Raw genomic sequence first — 26,221 nt, 5'->3', positions numbered from 1 at the left:
TTCTCAGTGGGAGAATGCTTATTAAGAGGGGGTGGTATGTCTGTGTCCCTGCCTTGTGTATTGTTTTTTTAGGTATGGCCATTTTTCAGGGATCAACAGGAAGGTACAGCTGACCTACCTGGCAAACAGACAACCCAAAGCATCCAGTGGGGAAGAAGGTATTTATGTTATGTTATCAATTAATGTGTTATTTAGGAATTGTTTTGAGGTGTATTCATGCTAATAAAATACTATGAATTATTGTACTTTTAAGTTGCTTGGGATAAAAACATTTGGGATATATATTAATTTGTGTTCTCTTGGGGTCATAGACATATGATGGATGGATGGAGATGAATGGATGGATGGATGGATGGATGGATGGATAGCTGGATAGGTGGTTTGATAGATGGATAGATTTATGGATAGGTGGTTGGATAGATTGATGGATAGGTGGTTGTATGGATGGATGGATAGATGGATGGATAGATGGTTGGATAGGTAGTTGGATAGATTGGATGGATAGGTGGTTGTATGGATGGATGGATAGATGTATGAATAGATGGATGGATGGATAGATGGAAAGCTGGATAGGTGGTTGGATAGATGGAAGGACAGATGGATAGCTGGATAGGTGGTTGAATAGATGGATAGATTTATGGATAGGTGGTTGGATAGATGGACGGATAGGTGGTTGGATGGATGGATGGATGGATGGATAGGTGGTTGGATAGATGGATGGATTGATGGATGAATGGATGGATAGGTGGTTGGATAGGTGGTTGGATGGATGAATAGATGGATGGATAGGTGGTTGGATAGATGGATAGATGGATGGATAGGTGGGTGGATAGATGGAAGGACAGATGGATAGCTGGATAGGTGGTTGAATAGATGGATAGATTTATGGATAGGTGGTTGGATAGATGGATGGATAGGTGGATGGATTGATGGATGGATGGATGGATGGATGGATGGATGGATGGATGGATAAGTGGTTGGATGGATAGGTGGTTGAATCGATGGATGGATAGGTGGTTGGATAGATGGAAGGATAGATGGATAGCTGGATAGGTGGTTGGATGGATGGATGGATGGATGGATGGATGGATGGATGGATGGATGGATAGATGGTTGGGTAGGTGGTTGGATAGGTGGTTGGATAGATGGATGGAAAGATGGATGGATAGATGGATGGATAGATGGATGGATAGATGGATGGATAGGTGGATGGATAGATGGAAGGAAGGATAGATGGAAGGAAGGATAGATGGATAGCTGGATAGGTGGTTGGATGGATGGTTGGATAGGTGGTTGGATAGATGGATAGACAGATGGTTGGATAGGTGGTTGGATAGATGGTTGGATAGGTGGTTGGATAGATGGATGGATAGATGGTTGGATAGATGGTTGGATAGATGGATGGATAGGTGGTTGGATGGATGGTTGGATAGGTGGTTGGATAGATGGCTGGATAGGTGGTTGGATAGATGGATGGATAGGTGGTTGGATAGGTGGTTGGATAGGTGGTTGGATAGGTGGTTGGATAGGTGGATTTGTGGTAGGATAGATGGTTGGATGGATAGGTAGATAGGTAGGTAGGTGGATGGATGGATGGATGGATGGATAGGTGGTTGGATAGATGGATGGATAGATGGATGAATAGGTGGTTGGATAGGTGGATTTGTGGTAGGATAGATGGTTGGATGGATAGGTAGGTAGGTGGATGGATTGATGGATGGATAGGTGGTTGGATGGATGGATGGATAGATAGATGGATGGATAGGTGGTTGGATAGATGGTTGGATAGGTGGTTGGATAGATGGATGGATAGGTGGGTGGATAGATGGAAGGATAGATGATAGCTGGATAGGTGGTTGGATAGATGGATAGATTTATGTATAGATGGATGGATAGGTGGATGGATTGATGGATGGATAGGTGGTTGAATGCGTGGATGAAAAGGTAGATGTATGTAGTAGATATAACCTGATGTGTGCTCTGAACTTAGTCCCTTTAAAAGTATACTTGGCATCTTGCTTTTTGATAACATTTTCTGACCCTTTGGAATTTGTGTTAGATTCTCAGAAAGAGGGTCCATCCTTGCTCCTGGTTTTAAAGTGGGGAGGAGAGCTGACACCAGCAGGTAGAGTTCAGGCTGAGGAGCTTGGACGAGCCTTCCGTTGTATGTACCCTGGTGGACAAGGTAAAATCCCAAAACTGCACCCTACATATCTGGGAATGACAAACCGGCAAATGTTGTGACTGGCCAATCAGACTCAAGCATTCCAACGACTTGGGTAATAAGCATTAGTGGAACCCACCCATAAAATGTGTCACAGTAAATGCATCACAAATTTGATAAAAGCTTAACTTTGTTTGTGTTCGATTTTGCTATTTTATAATCTCGCACAATAAAAATTTTAAGTATGTCATCAGTGTCCAAATACTTTATGAGGCCAGTTTTTTAATAAACAGATAAACAATACAGTAATCACATGTTACTAACCAGCTATTTACAATAACTTGAGAGATTTGAATGGAAGCTCTATACTCCCTCTATGTCTGTCTCTTTCATACTTTAAACCTTAACAAGATACTCCCTCTGCGCACTACCATACTCAATAAGTTTACAAGATTTACTTGTGTGTCAAGTATGCCTGTTTTAAGCAAGTCTCAGCAGGAAACCTGTTTCCCTTGACTGTTTAGTATACTTGGCATACAGAAGCATGTAGGGACAGGAGTCAGGACTTTCCATGCATGCTTAGGAATTAATGCTTGCTTCCAGACACGCCTTTATCTTATCTTTATCTTTATCTATTTTACCGAAGCATAACCTTTCTAAGCTTTCAGTTTCTTTGTACTATGACTTAACCCCGGTGTGCATAAGCATTCACTGAATCTAGCTGGGCAACATACTTTGTCAGAGTACCCTAGGGTCAAACTATTTTTGTGGAGTCACCGTCAGCTGTGTAGCAGAGGGTGCTTATGTTGCACTACTGGTTAATGTGGTGTTGTTTTACCTTGAATTGTTAACTAGACAGCTGCAGGTCCATTGGCTGTGAGTCCCCTATTGACTGTGGTAAGAAGAGGTTGTGGATGTGTGCATAGTCTTGATGTTGGAATAATGCATCATTTTAATACCTTAACAACCATCTCATTAAACTAATCCCATCAGAGGGACGTCAATGGAACATTCCATGCTTCACCTTTCCCATGGATTGTGTAGTTGCTTCCACAATACAGACATGGCTAAACGTTACTAAAATGTATCACTCTTTAAAACATCATCAGACATCTCTGGGATGCCCTTATTAGGAAAAATAATATTCGCTTAAAAATCACTTGTTTACAGTATATATAAAATCTGAGTTATACGGTAGTGGCCAAAAGTGATGTCCAATGAAGTTTATTTGTACAATATTTGTTTTAATGACACCAAAGGTTAAATGAAACCATCAAAATATGAAGTGTATGATTTACTTTTTAAGTTATCCATTGGACAAATTTATTAAGTTAAAGTAAACAACAGCATATCCTGGAATGTGGGTTTTGTTTGAATATACAAAAAAATGCCAAATACATTTACTACATTTTATCTGTTGTTAATATATGTTGATCCTTTTTTGTGGTAATATTTTGTATTCATTGTCCTGGGCTATGTCTTCATAAACACTGCACATGTGTTGTCTGTATTTTTTGCCAAGACTCAATACATTAATTGAATACAAAGTGAAGACATAAATTTGCCAATGTTGGACATCACTTTCGGCAAGGTCTGTATATGTATTCTGTAGATAAATATATACCCCCACCTATAGATTAATCATGTCAGGAATCACGTTTTTATCAGTTCGGTGAAAGTACTTCCGAAGACAAATAAATTCCTGAATTTGTGAATTTTCAAATGATTTCATTCTATAATCTCCAAACTGTTTGCTACTTGTCATGGTGCAATGCAAATCTCATGTGATCTCATCCTAAATATGCTACAGAAGCACCTAAACTCATAATGGCAGATGCTTTCAAGTAGTAGCGTGAATGGATTGAAATGCATGAATTGATTTTTTTATGGTTTTGTGGACGAAATCTTTAGCCAACTCGCAAAAAAATCATTTTCGGCTCAAGGATATGTCATGATGCTTGTAAAGGTTTTGGTTTCATGTTCTTGTTCTCTTTGGGTTCACAGGAGACTATGCTGGATTCCCTGGCTGTGGCCTTCTGCGTTTACACAGCACTTACCGACACGACCTCAAAATTTACGCTTCAGATGAGGGTCGAGTGCAAATGACTGCTGCAGCATTTGCTAAGGTTAGTTTCGGTTTTCCCTTTATGAAAGTCAAGCTATTGGGGCGCCATGTTTGCAGTTATGCAAATCTTAAAGGAAAACACCACCGTTTTTCAATATTTTACTATGTTCTTACCTCAACTCGACGAATTAATACATACCTATCTTTATTCAATGCGTGCACTTAATTTTTTTACAGCGCGTCGTGAATGTGTTAGCATTTAGCCTAGCCCCATTCATTCCTTAGGATCCGAACAGAGATGAAATTAAAAGCCACCAAATACTTCCATGTTTTCCCCATTTTAAAACTGTTACATGAGTAGTTACACGAGTAAGTATGGTAGCACAAACTGTAACAGTCTTTAAATAGGGAAAACATTACAGTGTTTGGTGGCTTCTAAATTCATCCCTGTTTGGATCCTTAGGAATGAATGGGGCTAGGCTAAATGCTAACACATTCACGAAGCGCTGTACAAAGATTAAGTATACGCATTGAATAAAGATAGGTATGTATTAATTTGTCTAAGTTGAGGTAAGAACATAGTAAAATATTGAAAATGGTGGTGTTTTCCTTTAAGTCCTATCTCCTAGGGAAAGACATATCTCTTAAATTGTGGGCTAAAATCACAATTAAATTAAATATTTCTGAGCAACAATTAAACGAGACATAAACTGTACCACAACTTTTGTTTCTTAAGCTCAAATTGCACTCAAAACACCCTTTTCAAGGTAATTTCAGAGAATGTGCATGCACACAGATTGAGCATTCCTCAACAGACTCTGTATATATCCCCTCCTCCAGAGAATCATCAGTCTTTATTGATTAATGATTGGTTCTTTTAACTGAAAGGCGGGACTTCCGTCCTCAGAGCGAACATCTTCGCTTTATCGTAATAGGAGTGCTCAATCTTGTTATATTCAATACCATTTTGATGGTGTGACAATATTAACTCCACATACTGTATAAGCAATGCAGAGGGAGCAAGGAAATCCTAACTATTTATATAACGGAGGTGTGTGTTATTCGTGCATGTGTGTTTAGGGTCTGTTAGCGCTGGAAGGGGAGTTGACCCCAATCCTCGTTCAGATGGTCAAGAGCGCCAACATGAACGGACTGCTGGACAGCGACAGCGATTCCCTCACCGACTGCCAGCAGAGAGTCAAAGCTCGATTACATGAGATCATGCAGAAGAACAGAGACTTCAGTGATGAAGACTACCATAAGGTGACACAAGTTGAAACTTTTTTTTTTGTATAGAAATGATTCTCTCAGCATGGCTAACTTCCTCCTTAATGTGTACCATCTCTTTAAGCTGGCTCCAACCGGCAGCCCATCTCTGGTGAACTCCATGGAGGTGATTGTTAATCCGGTCAGCATTTGTGACCAGGTTTACACCCTTATTCAGAGTCTCACTTCTCAAATCTGCAAAAGGCTGGAAGACCCCAAATCTGCAAGTTAGTGTCCCTATGTTATTTATATACCATAATATCATATAGAGACTTTGGGGGGAGCTCTTTTGACTTAAGCCATTAAGAAACCATCTATCAACCATGCATAACACCCTAGCAACTGGATAGCAAAACAAAATGGCCTATAACAAAGTTTTACACTGAAAAGTATCGCTGACAGTGTATATATTTTTGGCAGACAGCATAAAAATGTAGTTTTGAGACTTTCTTTTGTATTCGCAAACATGACAGACCTGCAGCTGTACCACAGTGAGACTCTAGAGCTCATGCTTCAACGGTGGTCCAAACTGGAGCGAGACTTCCGCATGAAAAACGGCCGCTACGACATCAGCAAGATCCCGGACATCTACGACTGCGTAAAGTATGACACCCAGCACAACAGCTCTCTGGGGTTAGAGGACATGTTGGAGCTGTTCCGCCTCTCGAGAGCTCTCGCCAACATCATCATCCCTCAGGTACAGAAGTCTTTAACTCATTCCCTGCCAGCCATTTTTTTGAAAGGTTGCACAGCAGCATTTTTTGTGATTTTCACAAAATGCCTTTCAGGAAAAAATCTTCTAAAAATATATAAACATACAAATATATCAAATGAAAGAACAGACCCTCTGCTTTCAAACAAACAAACAAAACGGGGAAAATCTTTCATCCTATCTATATTTTTTCTTCGCTTATAAGCTCTTAAATATGGGTATTTTTCTTTAAAAATATTTATTTTTTTGCAAAAAGCTGAAATAATTGAATTTTTTGTGAAGGAATTTTGTTAGAGATCAGATTCAGAACGATTATCAAAACATACACAGAGTTTAAAATTAGTAAATAACGTTTTGGCTTCAGTTTTTTACATAAATTAGGTAATCTAGTGGATAATCGCCGTATTGTAGATTAACATAAAAATTAATCAGGAACAAGTTTTTTATCCAAATGTTTTCTCTTAAAGGAATATTCCATTTTCTTAAAAGAAAAATCCAGATAATTTACTTACCACCATGTCATCCAAAATGTTGATGTCTTTCTTTGTTCAGTCGAGAAGAAATTATGTTTTTTGAGGAAAACATTGCACGATTTTTCTCATTTTAATGGACTTTAATAGAGCCCAACATTTAATACTTAACTCAACACTTAACAGTTTTTTTCAACAGAGTTTCAAAGGACTATAAACGAACCCAAACGAGGCATAAGGGTCTTATCTGACGAAACGATTGTCATTTTTGACAAGAAAAATAAAAAATATGCACTTTTAAACCACAACTTCTTGTGTATATCCAGTGGTGATGCGCCAGCGTGACCCCACGCAATACGTCATGACGTCAAGAGGTCACAGAGGACGAACGCGAAACTCCGCCCCAGTGTTTACAAGTGTGTTGAAAGAGGACAGTTTCTACGTTGTTGTATGTCAACTGATACTAATTAATGTCTTTGTGTCAGTGTATTGTTTACAATGGTCCGCAAATGTGCATTTTATATATGTAACACGTGACCTCCCTACGTCACTACGCATTTACGTTAGGTCACAATGGACCGGACCTAGACGAAAAGTTGTGGTTTAAAAGAGCATATTTTTTATTTTTTTTGTCAAAAATGACAATCGTTTTGCTAGATAAGACCCTTATGCCTTGTTTGGGATCGTTTATAGTCCTTTGAAACTCCGTTGAAAAAAACTGTTAAGTGTTAAGTATTAAATGTTGGGCTCTATTAAAGTCCATTAAAATGAGAAAAATCCTGCAATGTTTTCCTCAAAAAACATAATTTCTTCTCGACTGAACAAAGACGGACATCAACATTTTGGATGACATGGTGGTGAGTAAATTATCTGTATTTTTCTTTTAAGAAAATGGAATATTCCTTTAATTGACGAGATAACTCATCAATGGCAGGGAAAGAGTTAAACGTAGCTGAATGTTTCTTGATTAGTTTACTGAAACTAAATCCAAACTTATTCCTCTCTCAGGAGTATGGATTAACTAAAGCCGAAAAGCTGGACATCGCTAGTGCCTACTGCCTGCCTCTGATGAAAAAGATTCAACTGGATCTTCAAAGGACCCATGAAGATGAAGCCGTCAACAAACTCCACCCACTGTGAGTCTCTTTGCTGCAGCAAAACGACCAACTTTCGTCTCACACGGTCTCCAGCCTACATAGTGCGACCAATAGTAGTGTGTAAAAACTGCAGAGGGACCGTGTGTAGTACTACTTGCAACCAAAATTTATATCATAATAAAAATGAATGTTTGATTTTTCTTAAGACCTCTGATTGTTATAGTGGTGTTAAAGATATCCAGAACCTCTGTGAGTGATCAGAATGTGTCTTTTATCCCCTCTGGTGGTTCAGGTACTCGCGAGGAGTGATGTCACCGGGTCGGCATGTTCGAACCCGGCTTTATTTCACCAGCGAGAGCCATGTGCACTCCCTGCTCAATATCTTCCGCTATGGGGGCCTGCTGGACGTGAGTGGTTCACCATTGGATGTTATGACGCTTTTCCATTGCAAAGTACCCCATGGTTTGGTTTGGGTCAGGTCGGGTCATCTCACCTCACTTTGGCTTGATTAGCTTTTTCATTGAGTTTAGTAACATTTAGGAGTAGGAGGGATTATAGGCGTGTCGTTATATTTGCGCTGCCTATTGCTGTGACATCATACAAGTGAGAGCGTTGTTGTACATTCCCATACATTCATTTATTTCTCAGTCTACCACAAAATTTAAATTGACCACCACAAATAGATGTTTGCACATCGCGTTTATCACTACCTCTGTCTCACATGACAGTTTTTGTACAAACACCCGTGGCATGAGTCAACGCGCTCCGCTGAGCCTCATTTAAGTTGCATTGGAAAAAAAACTGTTATGTGTTTCTGATTCACAACCTGTGGATGTTTTTCATCGCTAAAATGGAGTTTGGGAACTTACAGCAAAGCACAGATTACAACAGGTTTTCTCGAGACAGCGCAAGCTAGCATGAAGGTAAAGCCAAACTTTTACATTATAGCGATGACGCTGGTAGTGACGATTCTCTCACACCAATCAGTGATCTAGAGTGTTTTCGCTTCACGTTTTGGGATCAGTTGGGTCGCTTGGAATCCCAACCGAGGTGGTACTAAAAAAAAGTATTGGGTACTACGTACTGCACCCAGTGGAAAAGCCCCCAAAGTAAGCTGACCAAAGACCAAATCGTGGGGTACTATGGAAAAGCGCCATTAGATGAATGTGTCCTATACCAGCCTCATCACTGCTGGTTTTATTTAATTTGCCTTTATGTTTAGGAGCTGAATGATGAACAGTGGAAACAGGCTATGGACTACCTCAGTGCTGTAACTGAACTCAACTATATGACACAGATTGTTATAATGCTGTACGAGGATAATAACAAGGTAATCAGACCTTACTAACCAAAAAAAGTCAAAATCCTACTCATTGTAACTGCTAAAAAAGTGTGTCTTTATCTCTCTTCTTTATCTGTAGGACCCTTCCTCAGAGGAACGCTTCCATGTAGAGTTACACTTCAGTCCGGGGGTAAAGGGGTGCAAGGATGAAGATAATGCTCCAATGGGTTTTGGGTTTCGACCTGCCTCCTCCGAGGTGTGTATCTATTTATTGCAAACTATACTAATTTAGGATGTTATAAGCTAGTTTATACAAAATCCTTTTCATTTCACATACAACAGAACCATGAGAAACAAACAAACCCAGGCAGTCTTGAGGACCTTTCCCAAGATGAACCCGACAGGGCGGCGGTGTCTGAACCAATAAGCATTCAAAGGAAGTCGCCACTAATCCGCAATCGCAAGGCTGGATCTATGGAGGTACAGTGTAGTACTATACTGTGAAATCGTTACATTTTTTGTTATTAAAACATTTTCTTTTATCGGAGGTTAACAAAATATGAGATATTCAGTCCCTCCACAAAACGCGATTATGCGATCGCATGATTCAATGCATAATCAGCCAAAGTCTGCATATTTATGCGGGGGCCGCATTTTTTAAATACGTCGCACTTTCGACGCATAAATTGCAGATTTCTGCTCGCAAACTATGCGGGGCTTGCATGATTTCATAATCCCTGCATTTTTGTAGCAAAAATTCATATATATTTTAGCAGAAAGTTGAAAAATTATGCATTTACTTCACATACTTCGCAGCCATGTCCCCACTTGTCATGGGAATGTTAGGAAGTGACGTAATTACGTGACGTGAACATCAATGAAAAGATGCAAACAGTTTTGGCAAGTTGACGCAGTTTTGGCAAGTTGCCGCAATTTCATAGCATAAAATTGCATAAATGTCCCGCATATTCCATCGCATTTTTTAAGAAAACGTGCCGCAAGATCAAGAACTTTTGCCACAACAATCACAAAAAAACTCAGCGTTTTTCTGGAAGGACTGAACAATGGGCCGTTATGGGTGCCATGCTGTATATTGTAAATATAACAGCTATTAACCAGTCATCATCCGGAATCCAAACTTGCCTCTTTATTGACCTATTTTAATATTTTTCTGTGTTATGTGTCTTTCTTTTCTATCCTCCCAGGTTCTTTCAGAGAGCAACACATCTTCCCGCGGAGCCGCCTTTCGTATCTTCCCATCGACTTCTCGCCAGTCCCCTGAGATCAAACCCAGCGGGCTAGGTGGGAATCAAATTTCATGTGTTGTTTTTCGGTTTTTCTTTTGCAAACACACTACAAATCTCTCCTGTCAACAGTCTCTGTGGAAAAACCTCACCTTTTCATACATGCTCTGGCCACAATGACCTTTGAGACCATTGACTAGTTTGAGTGTAGCATCAATGGTGTAGTTTAAAGACCCTGCCAAGTGTATTCAGAGCAGAGATCAAATCCTGCCGTGTCCACTGTGCCAAAAATGTGTCCACGCTGGCAGTCGGAGTTTAAATTTGGCTACTGTCAGGTCTCTGTATGCTATTCTTGTTTGTATATCCAAAGATACTGTGAGGTGGTACAATACTGACTTAACCAGGTTGGTTTTGGAGGGGCATGATGAGCTTGATGTATTTATTACTCACAAAAGATTTATAATTTGATCACTTTTTGTGCATGTCGAATTTTGCATGTCTGGGTCCTCAAGCAAAATCCTATTGAGGAGTGTAAACAAATGTAACTTTTTTAGTACTGCCACCTAGTGGCGAAAGTTGGTTTTCTTACAGGCATACAGATTTACTCAAATTACGCTGTCTAATTATACATGTTTTGTGTGGGTTTCAATGGGTCTTGTATGAAAGGATCGTCTGTGTACCTGTAGATGAGCTTGACTACTATAAAAGACTTTTGTGCATGGTAACCCGTGAAAACTAACCAGTACTAACCCCACTTCCCAACTCCTCCACCCTCGCCCCCTCCCCACACACAGGCGCCCAGTGTGCAGGGCTTTTCAGCGCCTCCTTCCCCAACCTGAGAGATCTAGCACCACGAGCTCCCCGCAAAAAGACCGCCTCTCACAGGAGTCTGTCTTCTCGAGGTGGTATGTCCAGATTGCACACACACATACATGCAAAACGTTATGATCTGACACACCTAAAGACCTACAAAAACGTACAAAAAATTCTGTTAATCCTGTACAGATCATTTAAAATAGAAAAAAGGTGCAAAGGAAAAGTGTGTACAGTGATTTCTGTGTGCGATTAGCACCACCAAACAAACACTCCCTCTGTCTTCCATTTGTCAGCAAAACAGATCAATCCCATCGTAAACCATGAGCATTTGGTTTGGCCAAATATCCAGCCTGGTAGGACCACTCAAACAGCTTGCATTTTTGCTTGCATGAACAATCCGTCTGAATGCTTGAAATGCATGCTGGGCCTCAGACTCATCTAGCTGTTATATTTCTGTTCTAGACCATGCTTACAACTGCTTACAATCTTTTTAATTAGATGGTTGTTTACTTTTAAAGCTACACATAACTAGTAATGTTTAAAACATTTGTTTTACACTGTCTGAGAAAATGGTCCAAATATGTACCCTGGGGCTGTACCTTTTCAAAAAGTACACATTTGTACCTAAAAAGTTCATTTTGGTACCAAAGAGAGCTTGTTAGTATCCCATAGGTACATATATTTTTTTAAAGGTGTATATAATGGTACCAAATGTATACATATATGTACCTAAATAAATGCTACATATTAGGAACTTTTTTTAAGGTACTGCCCCAGTGACAGCTAGGATACATAGTCCATTTTTTCTGCTTGATCTCTAGGATGCACATTATTTAAATATTTTTATAATTTTTTTCTCTAGAATGCATAATATGGATTTGCTGTTAGCACTACAAACCCAATGTGGTTTAAACAGATGACTTAGACAAATTGAAGAGCTCCGATGCAAAACCCTCCAAGTGCGTCTAACCTTTTTTTGTAAATGAGGATTTTTTTATCAGACTCTTAAAGGAATAGTCTACTCGTTTGCCATATTAAACTATTTTATTACCTAAACCTAGACGAATTAATACATACCTATCTTTTTTCAATGCGTGCACTGTACAGCGTGTTATGAATGTGTTAGCATTTAGCCTAGCCCCATTCATTCCTATGGTACCAAAAAAAAGTTTTATTTTGTGGCACCATACTAACTGGTATAACTCCTCATGTAACAGTCTTTAAATAGGGAAAACATGGAAGTGTTTGGTGGCTTTCCTGTTTGGTACCATAGGAATGAATGGGGCTAGGCTAAATGCTAACACATTCATAACACGCTGTACAGAGCACACATTGAAAAAAGATAGGTATGTATTAATTCGTCTAAGTTGAGGTAATAACATAGTTTAATATGGCAAAAGGGTAGACTATTCCTTTAATGGATTCTGCCAAAAAACAGTATTTCTGAATGGCTTGAGGCTGGGATAAAGCGGATTTAACATATAATATGCAGTGTTGGGGAAAGTTACTTCGAAAAGTAATGCATTACAATATTAAGTTACTCCAAAAAAGTAACTAATTACGCTATCTAGTTACTTTTCATGGAAAGTAATGCTTACGTTACTTTTTAGTTACTTTTGCGTTACTTTTGGCTGAGGCTTGATCTCTTTCAGGCCTTGCGGTTGGTTTTTATGACTGAGAAGTTCTGCATTCAGAAATTGCATATTTTATCACAAAAATGTCAGAAAAAAGTTTCTGACTCAAACTTTTCCCGCTCAAGCGCACACGCATAGAATGCATACTTATATGTGACTACGTTCAGTTTAATTCAGTACATAATTTTTTTAAATCAAATTTATTAAACTGAAAAGTAACTTGCATTACTTTTTAAAAAAGTAACTCAAATATTAATGTGTACATTTAAAAGGTAATGCGTTACTTTACTCATTACTTCAGAAAAGTAATATTATTGCGTAATGCGCGTTACTTCTAATGCGTTACCCCCAACACTGATAATATGTGCCGGTTAATGTCATTATTTTATTTTTGACAGAGGTGGCATTTTGACGGCTTTTGCATCTGAGCTCCTTAATTCTTTTCCCCCAATTACTTAACAGACTACAAGATTCTGATCTTTGCTACCTTAAAATTACAAAGGGCGGTTTCCCAGACAGGGTTATCTAGTTCCAGACTAAAATGCAGGTTTGTGCTGCTCTAATTTTAACATATATCAGTACCATTGTTTTGTCTCAAGATGCACCCCAGTATAGTTTTTTTGTAAGGTTTGTTTGTAAAAACTACTTTAATGTCCTAAAATAACAAAGGGCTGGATTAATTTAAACCCTGTCTGGGAAATGGCCCCAAAATGAGCAAAAATTTCTTAAAGCTGCAATCCGTATCCTTTTTCTCTCTGTTAACAAATGTGACGCAAAGATGAAAGGTGCAAACTCGTTTTCGATAATTTTTTACCTTCAAATATTTATGGATCACAGCTTAAGATTTTACAGATGACTTATTTGCTCACATTCTTTGGCGTGATCTTCCAGATTAGTGATTTGTTTAATGCAAAAGGTAATATTTTAACATCCTGACACTTAAAAAATTTGCATTGATTGTTTGCATTGAATATGTGATACGCTAGTATCACGTTATCATTTTGCTTGTTCTATGAAATCAAATCTCCTTTGTTAGTAGCACTAGCAGATTTTTTCCACAGGGTGTCACTGTGTCTCTGAGATGGAGTGGCGTCTCATTTACAACATTTGAAATTCCACCTAAAATACTGCCATGTCATTCTGTCACACCCAAAAAGACATTCTAGCACTAAGAATTCTGGGAATTTTGTTTTGACCATCTGTTGTTATTGTGTTTATCACTTCCTCACTGACTCGTTTCATTGACCTGCTGCTTGATATACTGTACAATAGATGGTTTTATGAGTGACAGAACAGTTTGGCAGGTGTGAGGAATATGAATGCTGGTTGCTGTACATGAGGCTGAATTTATTTTCAGGATAAACCTATGAGGAGAGGGGCACCGTGACATTAGTAACTCCGAGCGCCTCTTTTTTTCCCATAGAGCTGCTGTCTATGCCGGCAGTAAAGCGGTTTTCTGTGTCGTATGCCAGGCATCCGACTAACGGTATGTCCGGAGTCTCTGAGTCCATGTTTTTGACCTTGTCTTTGCATGCCCAGTGCCCGCTGCGGTTGTTTCACTGTAGCATTTGTAATTTAGCCCCGTTGTGAATCTAAGAGGTTAATTTTGTCACCACCTGTTTGAAATAATTTCTCACAAGACACACCCATCTTAATTCAGTCTTCCTTCTGATTGGCACTTTGCATGGGTTTTTACCCAATATATCTTTCTTGATATATTGTTGTTGTTTGTGTGGAAAATCATCGTGCACTGATTCATGAAAATGCGTGAGCACTTTTCTTTTAAATTTGTGCAGAAAAACATTTCCTTTAGTACATCAGGTGGATGATCAGTGAAGATCTTTATTATACAGTATATCATTGTTCATAAGTGTATGCTGTTTTTGTAATCAACTCTTTTGCACAGTTAATTGGAGCTGTGCTTAATTTTGCATGCCAATCATAGCTTGGCTTTGTCACCCACTGGTAACGGGGGATTTAAAGGGGTCATGATCTGAGAATTCAAATTCTCCTTAATCTTTTAACCGTTTAGAGGCCGCTATACTATAAAAAACCCTGTAAGTTTCAAAATATAGACGGTTTCATCGGACGCACGTGATACACGTCTGGATCCGAACCTTACTTCCGGTTTCGTTTTTTTAATGGTCTGACTAGTTACTAAACTGATCTCTTGAACGAATGCCTCGTCGAAAATAACAAATGTTTTGGTTTCCTAGGTAATCTATGTGTTGTTTTTTTGCTTGTTATATAAATAAACTATGTTTAAAGAACTTTGTTGTTATTTATTCTTAACGGAGTTTACCGGAAGTTACGTGCGGACCGCGACAGCCGCTTGTTTATGTTGTTTCTGCTGAAACGGTCTATAATACTTATATTTGAACCAAGGTCAAAATACGACTCATTTTGAAAAGTAAATATGATGTCACAGTAATGTGAAAGACGGCCTCTTTGAGAATATCTACACCTTTTTAAATAAATACAATGTGCAATTCCACACATAGAGACAGAGCGCAGCGCGTCATAACCTGAAAACCACGCCCACCGGGGAAAACAATCCAACCGTCTCCATTGACTTTGTATTGCGAGAGGCTGCCTCTTTGTCATTTCTGGCTTATAACAAAAAACTGAATAATGCCTAAAAGCTGCTGTGTGACAATATGTACAGCTAACAAGCCAAAAAATCCAGAAATAAGTTTTTTTTTAAGCTGTCGAGCCGTAAAACCCAGCCTTTAAGGAGATAAAAGTGGATCGCCGACTACGTTTCCCCCTAGTTGGCGCAGTTCTACGAATAGGAGTACTATGAAAAGTTGCCTGTATCCACTTTTGTGTCATTAAACGCTCGTTTTTTTAGGTCAACAGCTTATAAAAACTTATTTCTTGTTTTTTTGGCTTGTTAGCTGTAAACCTTGTCGCACAGCAGCTTTTAGGTATTATTCTGTTTTTAAGTTTAATCTGTAAATAAGTTTTTATAAGCTGTCGACCCCAAAAAACGAGCGTTTAAAGACACAAAAGTGGAAACAGGCAACTTTTCATAGTACTCATATTTAAAAACTGCGTCCACTAGGGGGAAACTTAGTCGGTGATCCACTTTTATCTCCTTAAAGGCTGGGTTTTATGGCTCGACAGCTTAAAAAAAACTTATTTCTGGGTTCTTTGGCTTGTTAGCTGTACATATTGTCACACAGCAGCTTTAAGGCATTATTCCGTTTTTTTCCGCCAGAAATGACAAGGAGGCAGCCTCTCGCAATACAAAGTCAATGGATACGGTTGGATTGTTTCCCCCCCGGTGGGCGTGGTTTTCAAATTTGCATAACTGCGCTCTGTCTCTATTCACATACAGGGGACGTTAAAACTGTTTACATTTGCAACACTGTTACCCAATAATAGAGACAGAGCGCAGTTATGCTAATTTGAAAACCACGCCCACCGGGGAAAACAATACAACACTCTCCATTGACTTTGTATTACGTGTGGCTGCCTCCTTGTCATTTCTGGCTTACAAAAAAAAACAGAATAATGCCTAATGCGTCTTTCACATAGGGTGCGGTGTGCGCTGCGCTCGCCGCTATGTTCAGCGCAGGCAAGCGATTTGTGCTCTGATGACCAGACCAAAGTAGGCGGGGTTTTCAAATAAATTACTACAGTGTTTATATTTGCGTTAAATAGTCGATGAGGAATACAGAGACTGATGTTGCTTTTCTCCGTTTCACGTAACTTTAAGCTGCCTACCTACAACAAGCCACTTGAATTAAAACACACCTGACATGCCAACTTGAATTGCTACGTGTTTCCATGGCACGGCTTTCCTTCCGATGTCTCTGTAGGAGTATAAACTTGTATTATAAAGCTCCGGGAATTCCGAGTATAAGCTTTTCGTCCATTTTGCTTGTTTGGATGCCCCGTTTCTATTGGCCGCGCGGGTAATCGTCACAGAGCGCAGCGCAAAAGTTAAACTATTTTGAACTTTGACCGCGGCTTGAGCGCAAGCTGCGCTCGTGCTTTGCTCGACGCAAAGAAAACCGCCCTCACGCAGCGCAAGCCATTGAAATTAATGGGTTTCATAGCGCAGCGCACACCGCGTCCTATGTGAAAGCCGCATAAAAGCTGCTGTGTGACAAGGTATACAGCTAACAAGCTAAAAAACCCAGAATACTGTAAGTTTTTATAAGCTGTCGACCCCAAAAAACGAGCGTTTAAAGACACAAAAGTGGATCGCCGACCACGTTTACCTCCAGTGGTTCGTAGTTCTAATATTAGTAGTACTATAAAAAGTTGCCTGTATCAACTTTTGTGTCTTTTAATGCTAATTTTTTATGGTCGACAGCTTATAAAAACTTATATTTGGTTTTGGCTTGTTAGCTGTACATCCTTGTTATAAGCCAGACATGATGCGACCTCTCGCAATTGAGACGAAGGGATTGTTTTCCTCTCGGTGGGCATGGTTTTCAGGTTATGACGCATTGCACTCTGTCTCTATGCAACACACTGCAGTGGTTTAAAAAACTTATTGTTTACTAATTACGATGTTTCCTGGTAAAAACCTTTTTAACACTATTAGTGGACCACAGAGAACAGTACGCAATTACATAATAAGCCAGTTCATGACCCCTTCAAGGATAGTTTACCAAAAAAGTCTGTTCATCTGTTGAACACACAAGATGTTTTGAAGAACATCAACATTGCTTTCTTCAATACAGTAAAAGTGGATGGGGGATCAGAGGCTGTCAAGTTTCAAATAGGCCCCACAATAGCATAGGAGTCCATAGGAGGAAGTCATGGTGTCTATTCTAAGTTTTCTGAAACCATACAACTACAGTATTCTGTAACTAGTGGCCATTCACTTTTCTTATAGAAAAACAGCAGCTGGGACAATCTGCTATAAACAAACTCATTTTGTGTTTCACAGAAGAGATCAAAAAAACTCACAGGTTTTATTTGATGAAAGGTTTAGAAAATACGGTACTTTAGGAAATAATGGAAATAGGAAAGGACAGAATTCTCATCTTAGGGTAAACTGTTCCTTTAACATTAGTTTTACAGTACCATGTGATGAAACATTTTGCTTATGATGATCAAAACAATTTCTCTTATTCTGTTCATCTGGCGAAAGACGCTGCCGTTTTGTATCAAGCATTTATGAAGCATTGACTTGTAATTGTTTTAAAATAGAGATTTTCGTATAGAAGTTTCATATAGACTTCAATTTTTAACCTAGCAACCATAAATATCTCCAAGATGTAATAATGTTTTTTTCTCATGAAACAAATCATAGTACTTGTGAAATCAGAACCATCGTGAAGCAAATATTCCTTAAATATGGACATGCCTGTAGGGAATCTAGTTTAATCAGGTTTTATGAGGTTGGGGATTTTATGTAATAACGATTGAAGCCTTGGGAAAAGTGAAATGAACTATGTTTATTTCATGTGACAGTCCAACACCCCTTGAGGGAAACTAACCAGTCCATACCTTCAAACCAGCCATTACCATTGCTGCGTCCGAAACCGCCTACTTCCATACCATATAGTAGGCGAAAAGCAGTAGGTGAGGCAAGTAGTATGTCTGAATACATAGTATATTCCAAATACAGTTTGCGAAAGTACCCGGATGACCTTCTATTTCCGGTTAGATTTTAAGTGTGCATACAACGGACACTTCACTATCCCATGATGCCCTGGGAGAGGAGTTATCCAACGAAGAAAAAGAGGTGTCGTCATATTAGGAAATGGTGGAAAGCGGAGATGTGGCTGTATTCGCGTGACGTGAATACAACGTATGTCACGTGATGTATCAAAATGGCGGATGTAGTACGTCCTAATCGCATTCATACTACCTGGATTCATACTATACAGTACCTACTGTTTTAACAGTCAGTAAGTAGGTACTTCATCTCATTCAGTATGTATTGAATAGTATGCGGTTTTAGACGCAGCCCATGTGTTCCCCCTCAATATGTATTATTTTAATTAGTGTTTTATTTATGTGCCAATCATTTCACCAGTGTATTAAAGGGATAGTTCACCCAAAAATTAAAAAAATGTCATCATTTTCTCACCCTCAAGTTGTTTCAGGAGGATATTTTGAAAAATGTTAATAACCAGATCTGGGGCACTATTCACTTATTATTTATAGTATTAGTAGTATTAAAGGAATAGTCCATTTTCTTAAAAGACCATCATGTCATCCAAAATGTTGATGTCTTTCTTTGTTCAGTCGAGAAGAAATTATGTTTTTTGAGGAAAACATTGCAGGATTTTTCTCATTTTAATGGACTTTAATAGAGCCCAACATTTAATACTTAACTCAACACTTAACAGTTTTTTACAACGAAGTTTCAATGGACTCTAAACAATCTCAAACGAGGCATAAGGGTCTTATCTAGCAAAACGATTGTCATTTTTGACAAGAAAAATAAAAAATATGCACTTTTAAACCACAACTTCTCGTTAAGGTCCGTTCCTGTGATACGCCAGCGTGACCTAACGTAAATGCGTAGTGACGTAGGGAGGTCACGTGTTACATATATGAAACGCACATTTGCGGACCATTGTAAACAATAAACTGACACAAAGACATTAATTAGTATCATTCCACAAACAACAACATCGGAACGGTCCTCTTTCTCAACACTTGTAAACACTGGGGCGTAGTTTCGCGTTCGTCCACTGTGAACTCTTGACGTCATGACGTATTGCGTGGGGTCACGCTGGTGCATCACGACCGGACATAGACGAGAAGTTGTGGTTTAAAAGTGCATATTTTTTATTTTTCTTGTCAAAAATGACAATCGTTTCGCTAGATAAGACCCTTATGCCTCGTTTGGGTTCGTTTATAGTCCTTTGAAACTCAGTTGAAAAAAACTGTTCAGTGTTAAGTATTAAGTGTTGGGCTCTATTAAAGTCCATTAAAATTAGAAAAATCCTGCAATGTTTTCCAAAAAAAACATAATTTCTTCTCGACTGAACAAAGAAAGACATCAACATTTTGGATGACATGGTGGTGAGTAAATTATCTGGATTTTTTTTTCAAGAAAATTGACTATTCCTTTAATAGTATTTTTGTTCCTACTATGGAAGTCAATAGTGCCCCAGATCTGTGTTTTAACAAACAAACATTCTTCAAAATATCTTCCTTTGTGTTCAGCAGAACAAAGACATTTATACAGGTTTGGGATGACTTTATAGTGAGTAAATGATGTCAGAGTTTTCATTTTTGGGTAGCCCTTTAATGCTGTACATGTAAACCATACAGATTAATTGTTTAGTTAAATACATCTAGCATAGATTTAATGTTAATAGAACAAACAGCTTTGAGAACAAACACTTCTCGATAGATTTGCTCCACACCAGGCTTGTAATCATACTGAATTGCGTCTGAAAATAGTTGTAGGCTCTGTAAAGACATTCATTTGGAGTTATTAATTATACACTGCTGAGTCATTCAGGGAAAAGCATACCAGCAGGGGCTAAAACGGATGAACCGCAGATCTCCTCTTCTTCTCCATCATCATCGCATTTTCTCTCTGTTCGCCCCAGCTTGAATTTTCAGCCCACTCTGTCCCGCCTCCTTGCTTACCTCATGCCTCTCTCACATCTTCACAGTCGTCTGTTACTTATTGCACTCATGTCGTTACAAATGTCGTGTTAATGACAAAATTCTCCATTTTCACAGACGTTCTTTAATTTATGAATGAGAAATAGGTTTTAGCAAGTGAAGTTGTTTGCAGTGTTTGTTTGGGGGAATTTCATTCTGATAAATCGGTCTTTCATATTCCTCTTTGCTCTTTCCGCTCTCCCAGAATTCCTCCTCTCAAATGTTTGTTGTCCTCTGTTGGGTTTTACCGCCTAACTTCTGTTCTAGGGGCAGGACCCTTTAAAAATGTCCTAAAATGTACAATATATATAATATTATTATTTATATATATATATATATATATATATTTGTTGAATAGATTTTATATTTAGATAGATTTTATATATAAAAATAACCCAGCATTTTTTTTGAGTGTATACATTTTGTACCAATATGTATCTTTGAGGTACTAATGTGAACTCTCTGCTTTATCTACTAACTGCTTTTTTACAGTTTCTACTGTATTTCATGACTTGTTTGCTTCTTTTATGCTAATTGAGCTTTTTTTCTGCTGGCTAACTCCTCTCTTTAATGTCCTATATTGTATATTCCTTTTTCATAACGCATGTCTGTACGTTTGGCTTGGCGAAGACAGCTTGCTTACTTGCATGTTGATGCCTACATAGAGTAAGTATATTAACAGCTTGTGTAACAGCTAAACTAAGGTTGTAGTTTTTAATTGTTAAATCGGAGAGCTGCCACGTCAGGATTTAGTTTCTTGTAAATATGACCATATGGTGGGGCCAGACAGCATTTCACCTTAATTTGCTATGCAAAACAAGTCAGCCTTACACATTTTATATTAGTGGAGTTAAAGGAACAGATCAACAAAAAAATGAAAAATCTTCACTTTTGTTTTTTGTCAAGCTCTTGTGCTGTTTGTTCAATGGAACACAAGAAAATGAGTTTAATAAATTCTTCATGCGGATACGACCACACATGACAGTTCATTGTGACCTCAGGTTGTCAAGCCTCAAATAGCTTTAGATGATAATGAAATATAATGCAATTTCCTCCTTTTTTAAAAACTTGACAGCTTGTGGTACAGTATGTTTTTTTGTGTCTTTAATTCATTCCCCACCAGCCATTATTTTGAAAAGTTGCCCGCCAGCATTTTTTTCGTGATTTTCACAAAAGTTTCACAAAATGCCTTCCAGGAAAATTTTCTTCTAAAAATATATAAACATACAAATATATCAAATGAAAGAACAGACCCTCTGCTCTCAAACCAATATTGAATATGGGATATTGAAATGGCGGCTGTCGTTGAGAGTGGTGTTCCAGGAGGAGTGTGTTTTGGACCATCTGTTTGTGTTTCTCTTCTGCAGGGTTCGAAGGTTGCTCTATGGTGCCCTCTATCTATCCACTGGAGACACTGCACAACTCGCTGTCTCTGAAGCAGGTGGACGAATTCCTCACAGGAGTGTGTAAAAATGGGAGCGAGACACAATTCAAGAGGATGAAATGTAAGCGGACGCACACACGCACTCACATTTGCATGCACACCATCTGGTTGAAGGGACAGTTTGGCCAAAATATAATGCTAATATACCATTTCATGAACAAGTTTCATTTTTTAAAGGGGAAATATCATGAAAATCTGACTTTTTTCCTGATTAAGTGCTAAAATTAGGTCTCCGGTGCTTGTATCAACCTAAAAAAATGGAAAAAGGACAACGCTGTAACTTAGTTTTGGTGAACTTTCTCTGCAAGAATGTGATAAAATAGGTCATTGAAATTTCGCTCCCCTTGTGATGTCAGAAGAGGATAAAACCACCCCTAATGTGCACTATCCAACCACAGCACTGCCATTTAGTGCAGAGATCGGCTCATTTGCATTTAAGGACACACCCAAACACGGCACATATCTATATTATATTTGAACTAAAACTTTACTTATGTGTTCTGGAGACACCAAAGGTTTATTTGACATCTTAAAAAAGTCTTGTGAACTGTGCCCTTTAATAGTTCACAAATCATACATCATACTCTCTTCTCTTATGAATTAATCACGTAATAATAATAATAATAGAGTGAAATTTTTGTGTGCTTTTATTAATTTGTATCTCTGTAGCTCTGTCTGCCATGTTTGAATCCCATGCTGAGCCCTCCATAGATGTTGAAAGTCAGGAGACTCCTGTGTCCACCCCGGTACAGTCAAGCCAACCACCTGACAGGCCTCTCTGGTGTGAGTATACTTCAACATATCACCTGTCATTCAAAGCATATGTTAGATGATCATTACACTAAAGTACACCATGCTCTGTTATACTATACATGTACTGATAATCAGCTTAAAGCCCCCTCTTAATCCATCATTCTTATTGTACAAGAAATTAGCGTTAAATTTGGTTCAAAGTAGGCACGCATCTTTCAAGTTGTCTGAGCTTATTTTTGGTTTTAGCTCTCCCATTTAGATAACTGTTGTTGGCGCACAATTTCCTCTGAGAGTTTGGTGATTAATGTGCAGCCTTAGCAGCTCAGTTAAAGAAAATCTAGGTTGTGTTAGTCTTTGCTTCGTCTGTCTCTTTTAATCATTTACTGTAGTTTGTTTTTTGAATACAGCAGAAACATGCTGAAAGAAAAAAGTAAAATAGTATTTGTGCTTGTTATGGTAACATTGTGTACCATAGTATTGATAGGGGGCAGGGTTTCTCTATCTATACTGACGGATTTCAGGTGATCTCCTGGCTTTCTATGCCATTTTGCACCTTGTTTTCTTCAAGTGTTCTATAGACCAATTTAGAGTAGACGTCACAGCGCGCGCAATGCGGTTGCAGAAAAACAGTGGAAATGAATTAGACACGAGTGAAAAGAGCAAGATAACTCACTAGAAAATGTCCTGTTGTGCTGTTAAGTGTCAGAATAAGAATGCCAAAAAAGATGGCTTTCATTTTTATAGAATACCATCGTCAAAGAGATCATTTGAAGATAAACGTAGGTGTTTATGATTACAATAAGCCTTTAAACGGACAGAATGGACGAGGAAATCATGTGGAAATCTTTTAATAATTAGAATAGAAAATAAGTAGAGAAGATGTCCGGTGTTCTGTCGAAGTCTGTTCCCCGATGTGTTTCTTATAGCGTTTTTATCACGTTACAATTATAATTTACTAAGAAAGAAATAATAAAAAACAGGAAAATTATGAAATATTTAATAAACGCTATTATATATAATACATGATAATATTGCTTTTACATGTACTTTAGCGATTCAGACTGTAAAAATATTTGATTTAGCAAAAAAGAACAATGCATATACATTACATACATGCATATCAGTAGCCAAGCCATTTAAACTTTTTATCTATCTAAAAAAATAAACGTAATGTGATTAAAACGCTATAAGAAACATTGCACTAAAGGGAAACATAAAGGAATCAGACTTCGACAGAACACCGGATCCATAAAAATCACGGTTTAATGCTAAAACACTTCACAACCCTACTGCGGAGCAGTCACTTTCTGCAACCAGTTTGGCTCCGCCCACAAAAAACGTCATCTCTGTTTGCAAACACGAAACTGGTCTATACTTATTCCCTTTGTCATTTCACTTTATTTATTATGACTCAACTTGTATACTTAAATGTTCTGATTTCTTTGTATGAATTCAATATTTGGCTTGATGGCTACATCTGGTGGAAATTTTGTGTCAATAGCCCACTTAGAAATCCCCTTAATGATAAAAATGTCAAATACTTATTTTCCTCGCTGTAAGTTCCACAGGGCTCTATATGTAGGATAATACAGAGTAGATATCAGTTGTATAAATGCTTGTGAATAATAAAGCAGTTTCTGAAACATTCCGTTTTTTTAAGGATCTAATTTGTATATGGGTTTGTATTTGCAGACAGCAGTGGTCCCGACAGCTCGGTATCCAGTGCCGGACCATCATCGCCATCTGTAACTGAGCCCACGTCAAACTTCGGATTCAACAGCGAGTAGACGTCATGGTTATATTTTTTCGCACTGATCCTATTTTAATTTTGCATTCTTTGCCTGTAGGACGGAGGTGATTTTATATGCAAGATGCTGATCTTGGATCACCATTAATGAGTTATCTGCTGCAAATAGGCTGCTACTGACTACAGAGGCACTTTAGCTGAAGTTTAACTCTTGCTCTGTCAGCAAATAGAGCCGTGAAACCAGTAATTAGCTCTTCTGCTGTATTTATGTACCCTGATGGAGTCGGATAGTAATTATGATTGTAGATTCAGTGGCAGAGCGACATTTTGGATCATAGTTATTGTCTCTTTGTTTTTTATTGTTATCTGACACCATGCATTGCACACAGTAATGCAAGTCGAAGTAAAGCCAAAAGGTGCATATAGACGTTTAAGAGCAAATGAAACAATGTAAAATGATCAAGGTCCCAATGATTTAAAGTGCCAGTTGATACAGTGTGATGTTTAAGTGCAATTTAATTATGCCACTATCCTTTTAGTTTATGTTTTACATTTTTTTTTACATTTATTGAGGTTTGATTTTGATCATTTGATTTTTTTATGCACTATATTTCGAGCTTTGAATAAAATTTTATTTTAAATATTGTACTGTAATACTGCAAAAGGTGTTGTTTGGGATTAAATAAATGTGCCTTAATTTTATGAGCTCCAGTAGTCTCTATCAAGAATGTTTTCAACTGTATACAATCTGCTGTTTATGTTCATTGTTTACTATGTAAAGTTTAACAAAAAATATTTAATTTTAATGAATCCTTCTATATTACGTAATAAAATATCTGATGTTTTAATTTGTTTGTGGTGTTTAACTTCAAAGCATAAAGACGTTACAGCAAGGGGTGATTATAATGCATAATAGATGTAAAAGATGATGGTATCTCCAAAACACACATCGCACTCAGCCAGACTAACATAACATAAACATTTCCTGAGCAATTGAGCAAAACATGAAAACTAACTCTGCTCTAACCATATCAAAACATTGTCTGCATGCACGAGTTGTCTCGGGGTTAATTGTGTGCTTTTGAAATTCAATCTGTGCTCTAAGCGACGCGAGTCAATGAGTGTGATGCAAAACAATGATGATGACTCATGCCAGCCCTCAGCTGTGCTGCTGTGTTGCTATGGCGACGGACTCGCTTACTGACTTCCACTGCGAGATGAGTGACTGCGCAACATTTGAATGTGTATGTGACACGCGAGTTATCACAGGCAGAGAGTGAGCTAATGAAGAAGTCGCACTGTGCATACTGTCATTTTCATTCATTTTGTGTAATAAGGCAAACGTCCTCTAGATATTTTTCCTCATGGAGTTGACCGTTTAGAGTGTAAAAAAATACAACGTTAGCCTCAGAGTTGCATACAGTAGCCGCTGCGAAGGTCGTACATAAAATCCTTGCAGAATGTTTAACACATTAAATTAATAGTTCAGCGAAACATGACTTTGTCAAATCTCCAGAACATGTTTATAACGCCATATTTAAATTTACATTGCTGGTTTGTGTTGTTTACATTAGGCTTGTTTGACTTCATGTAGCACTGCAACATCTGACAAGCGGATGACGTCAAAGTACCGCAAATTAGACTTCTCCATATGAGTTTTCGAATCGCTCTCGCGATATTTTGACGTCATCCGCTTGTCAGTTTGTGGGCAGCGCGAGTCGAACGAGCCTACTATTACAGGACGGAGTGTTTGCTTAATAAGTTCAAACGTTTGTTAATCGTTTTCTCTCACAAACGTATCGTTTCACTTCAGAAGACATTAATTGATCCACAGGAGTCATTTAGACCACTATGCAATGGCATTAAACTCTCACTGTTATTTTATGCTTCAGTAGGCCTAACCTTACATCAAATAACTACAACAAAATATCCAT

The 26,221-nt window shown here is 38.3% G+C and overlaps 1 protein-coding gene across 3 annotated transcripts in view; it reads left to right on the top strand.

Annotated features, from left to right (window-relative positions):
• The window catches only part of ppip5k1b (diphosphoinositol pentakisphosphate kinase 1b), a 36,330-nt gene extending 11,195 nt beyond the window's left edge, over positions 1-25,135 (top strand). For 2 of the 3 annotated variants that reach the window (XM_065291844.1, XM_065291841.1), the window contains 18 exons: positions 73-158; positions 2,060-2,185; positions 4,169-4,290; positions 5,310-5,492; positions 5,581-5,722; positions 5,969-6,192; positions 7,686-7,813; positions 8,067-8,181; positions 8,997-9,104; positions 9,196-9,312; positions 9,399-9,536; positions 10,262-10,358; positions 11,095-11,205; positions 11,410-11,469; positions 14,174-14,236; positions 21,711-21,848; positions 22,457-22,570; positions 24,233-25,135. In XM_065291844.1, coding sequence (XP_065147916.1) covers positions 73-158; positions 2,060-2,185; positions 4,169-4,290; positions 5,310-5,492; positions 5,581-5,722; positions 5,969-6,192; positions 7,686-7,813; positions 8,067-8,181; positions 8,997-9,104; positions 9,196-9,312; positions 9,399-9,536; positions 10,262-10,358; positions 11,095-11,205; positions 11,410-11,469; positions 14,174-14,236; positions 21,711-21,848; positions 22,457-22,570; positions 24,233-24,327 — 2,167 coding nt within the window. In that variant the 3' untranslated portion in view covers positions 24,328-25,135. The remainder of the gene's footprint in view (positions 1-72; positions 159-2,059; positions 2,186-4,168; positions 4,291-5,309; positions 5,493-5,580; positions 5,723-5,968; positions 6,193-7,685; positions 7,814-8,066; positions 8,182-8,996; positions 9,105-9,195; positions 9,313-9,398; positions 9,537-10,261; positions 10,359-11,094; positions 11,206-11,409; positions 11,470-14,173; positions 14,237-21,710; positions 21,849-22,456; positions 22,571-24,232) is intronic. The other variant, XM_065291851.1, reaches the window with a different exon arrangement.
• The last annotated feature ends 1,086 nt before the right edge of the window (positions 25,136-26,221 follow it).

The sequence above is a fragment of the Paramisgurnus dabryanus genome, chromosome 23 (assembly GCF_030506205.2).
Source record: "Paramisgurnus dabryanus chromosome 23, PD_genome_1.1, whole genome shotgun sequence".
NCBI classification, from domain to species: Eukaryota; Metazoa; Chordata; class Actinopteri; order Cypriniformes; family Cobitidae; genus Paramisgurnus; species Paramisgurnus dabryanus.
This window is presented reverse-complemented; position numbering and strand designations above follow the sequence as displayed.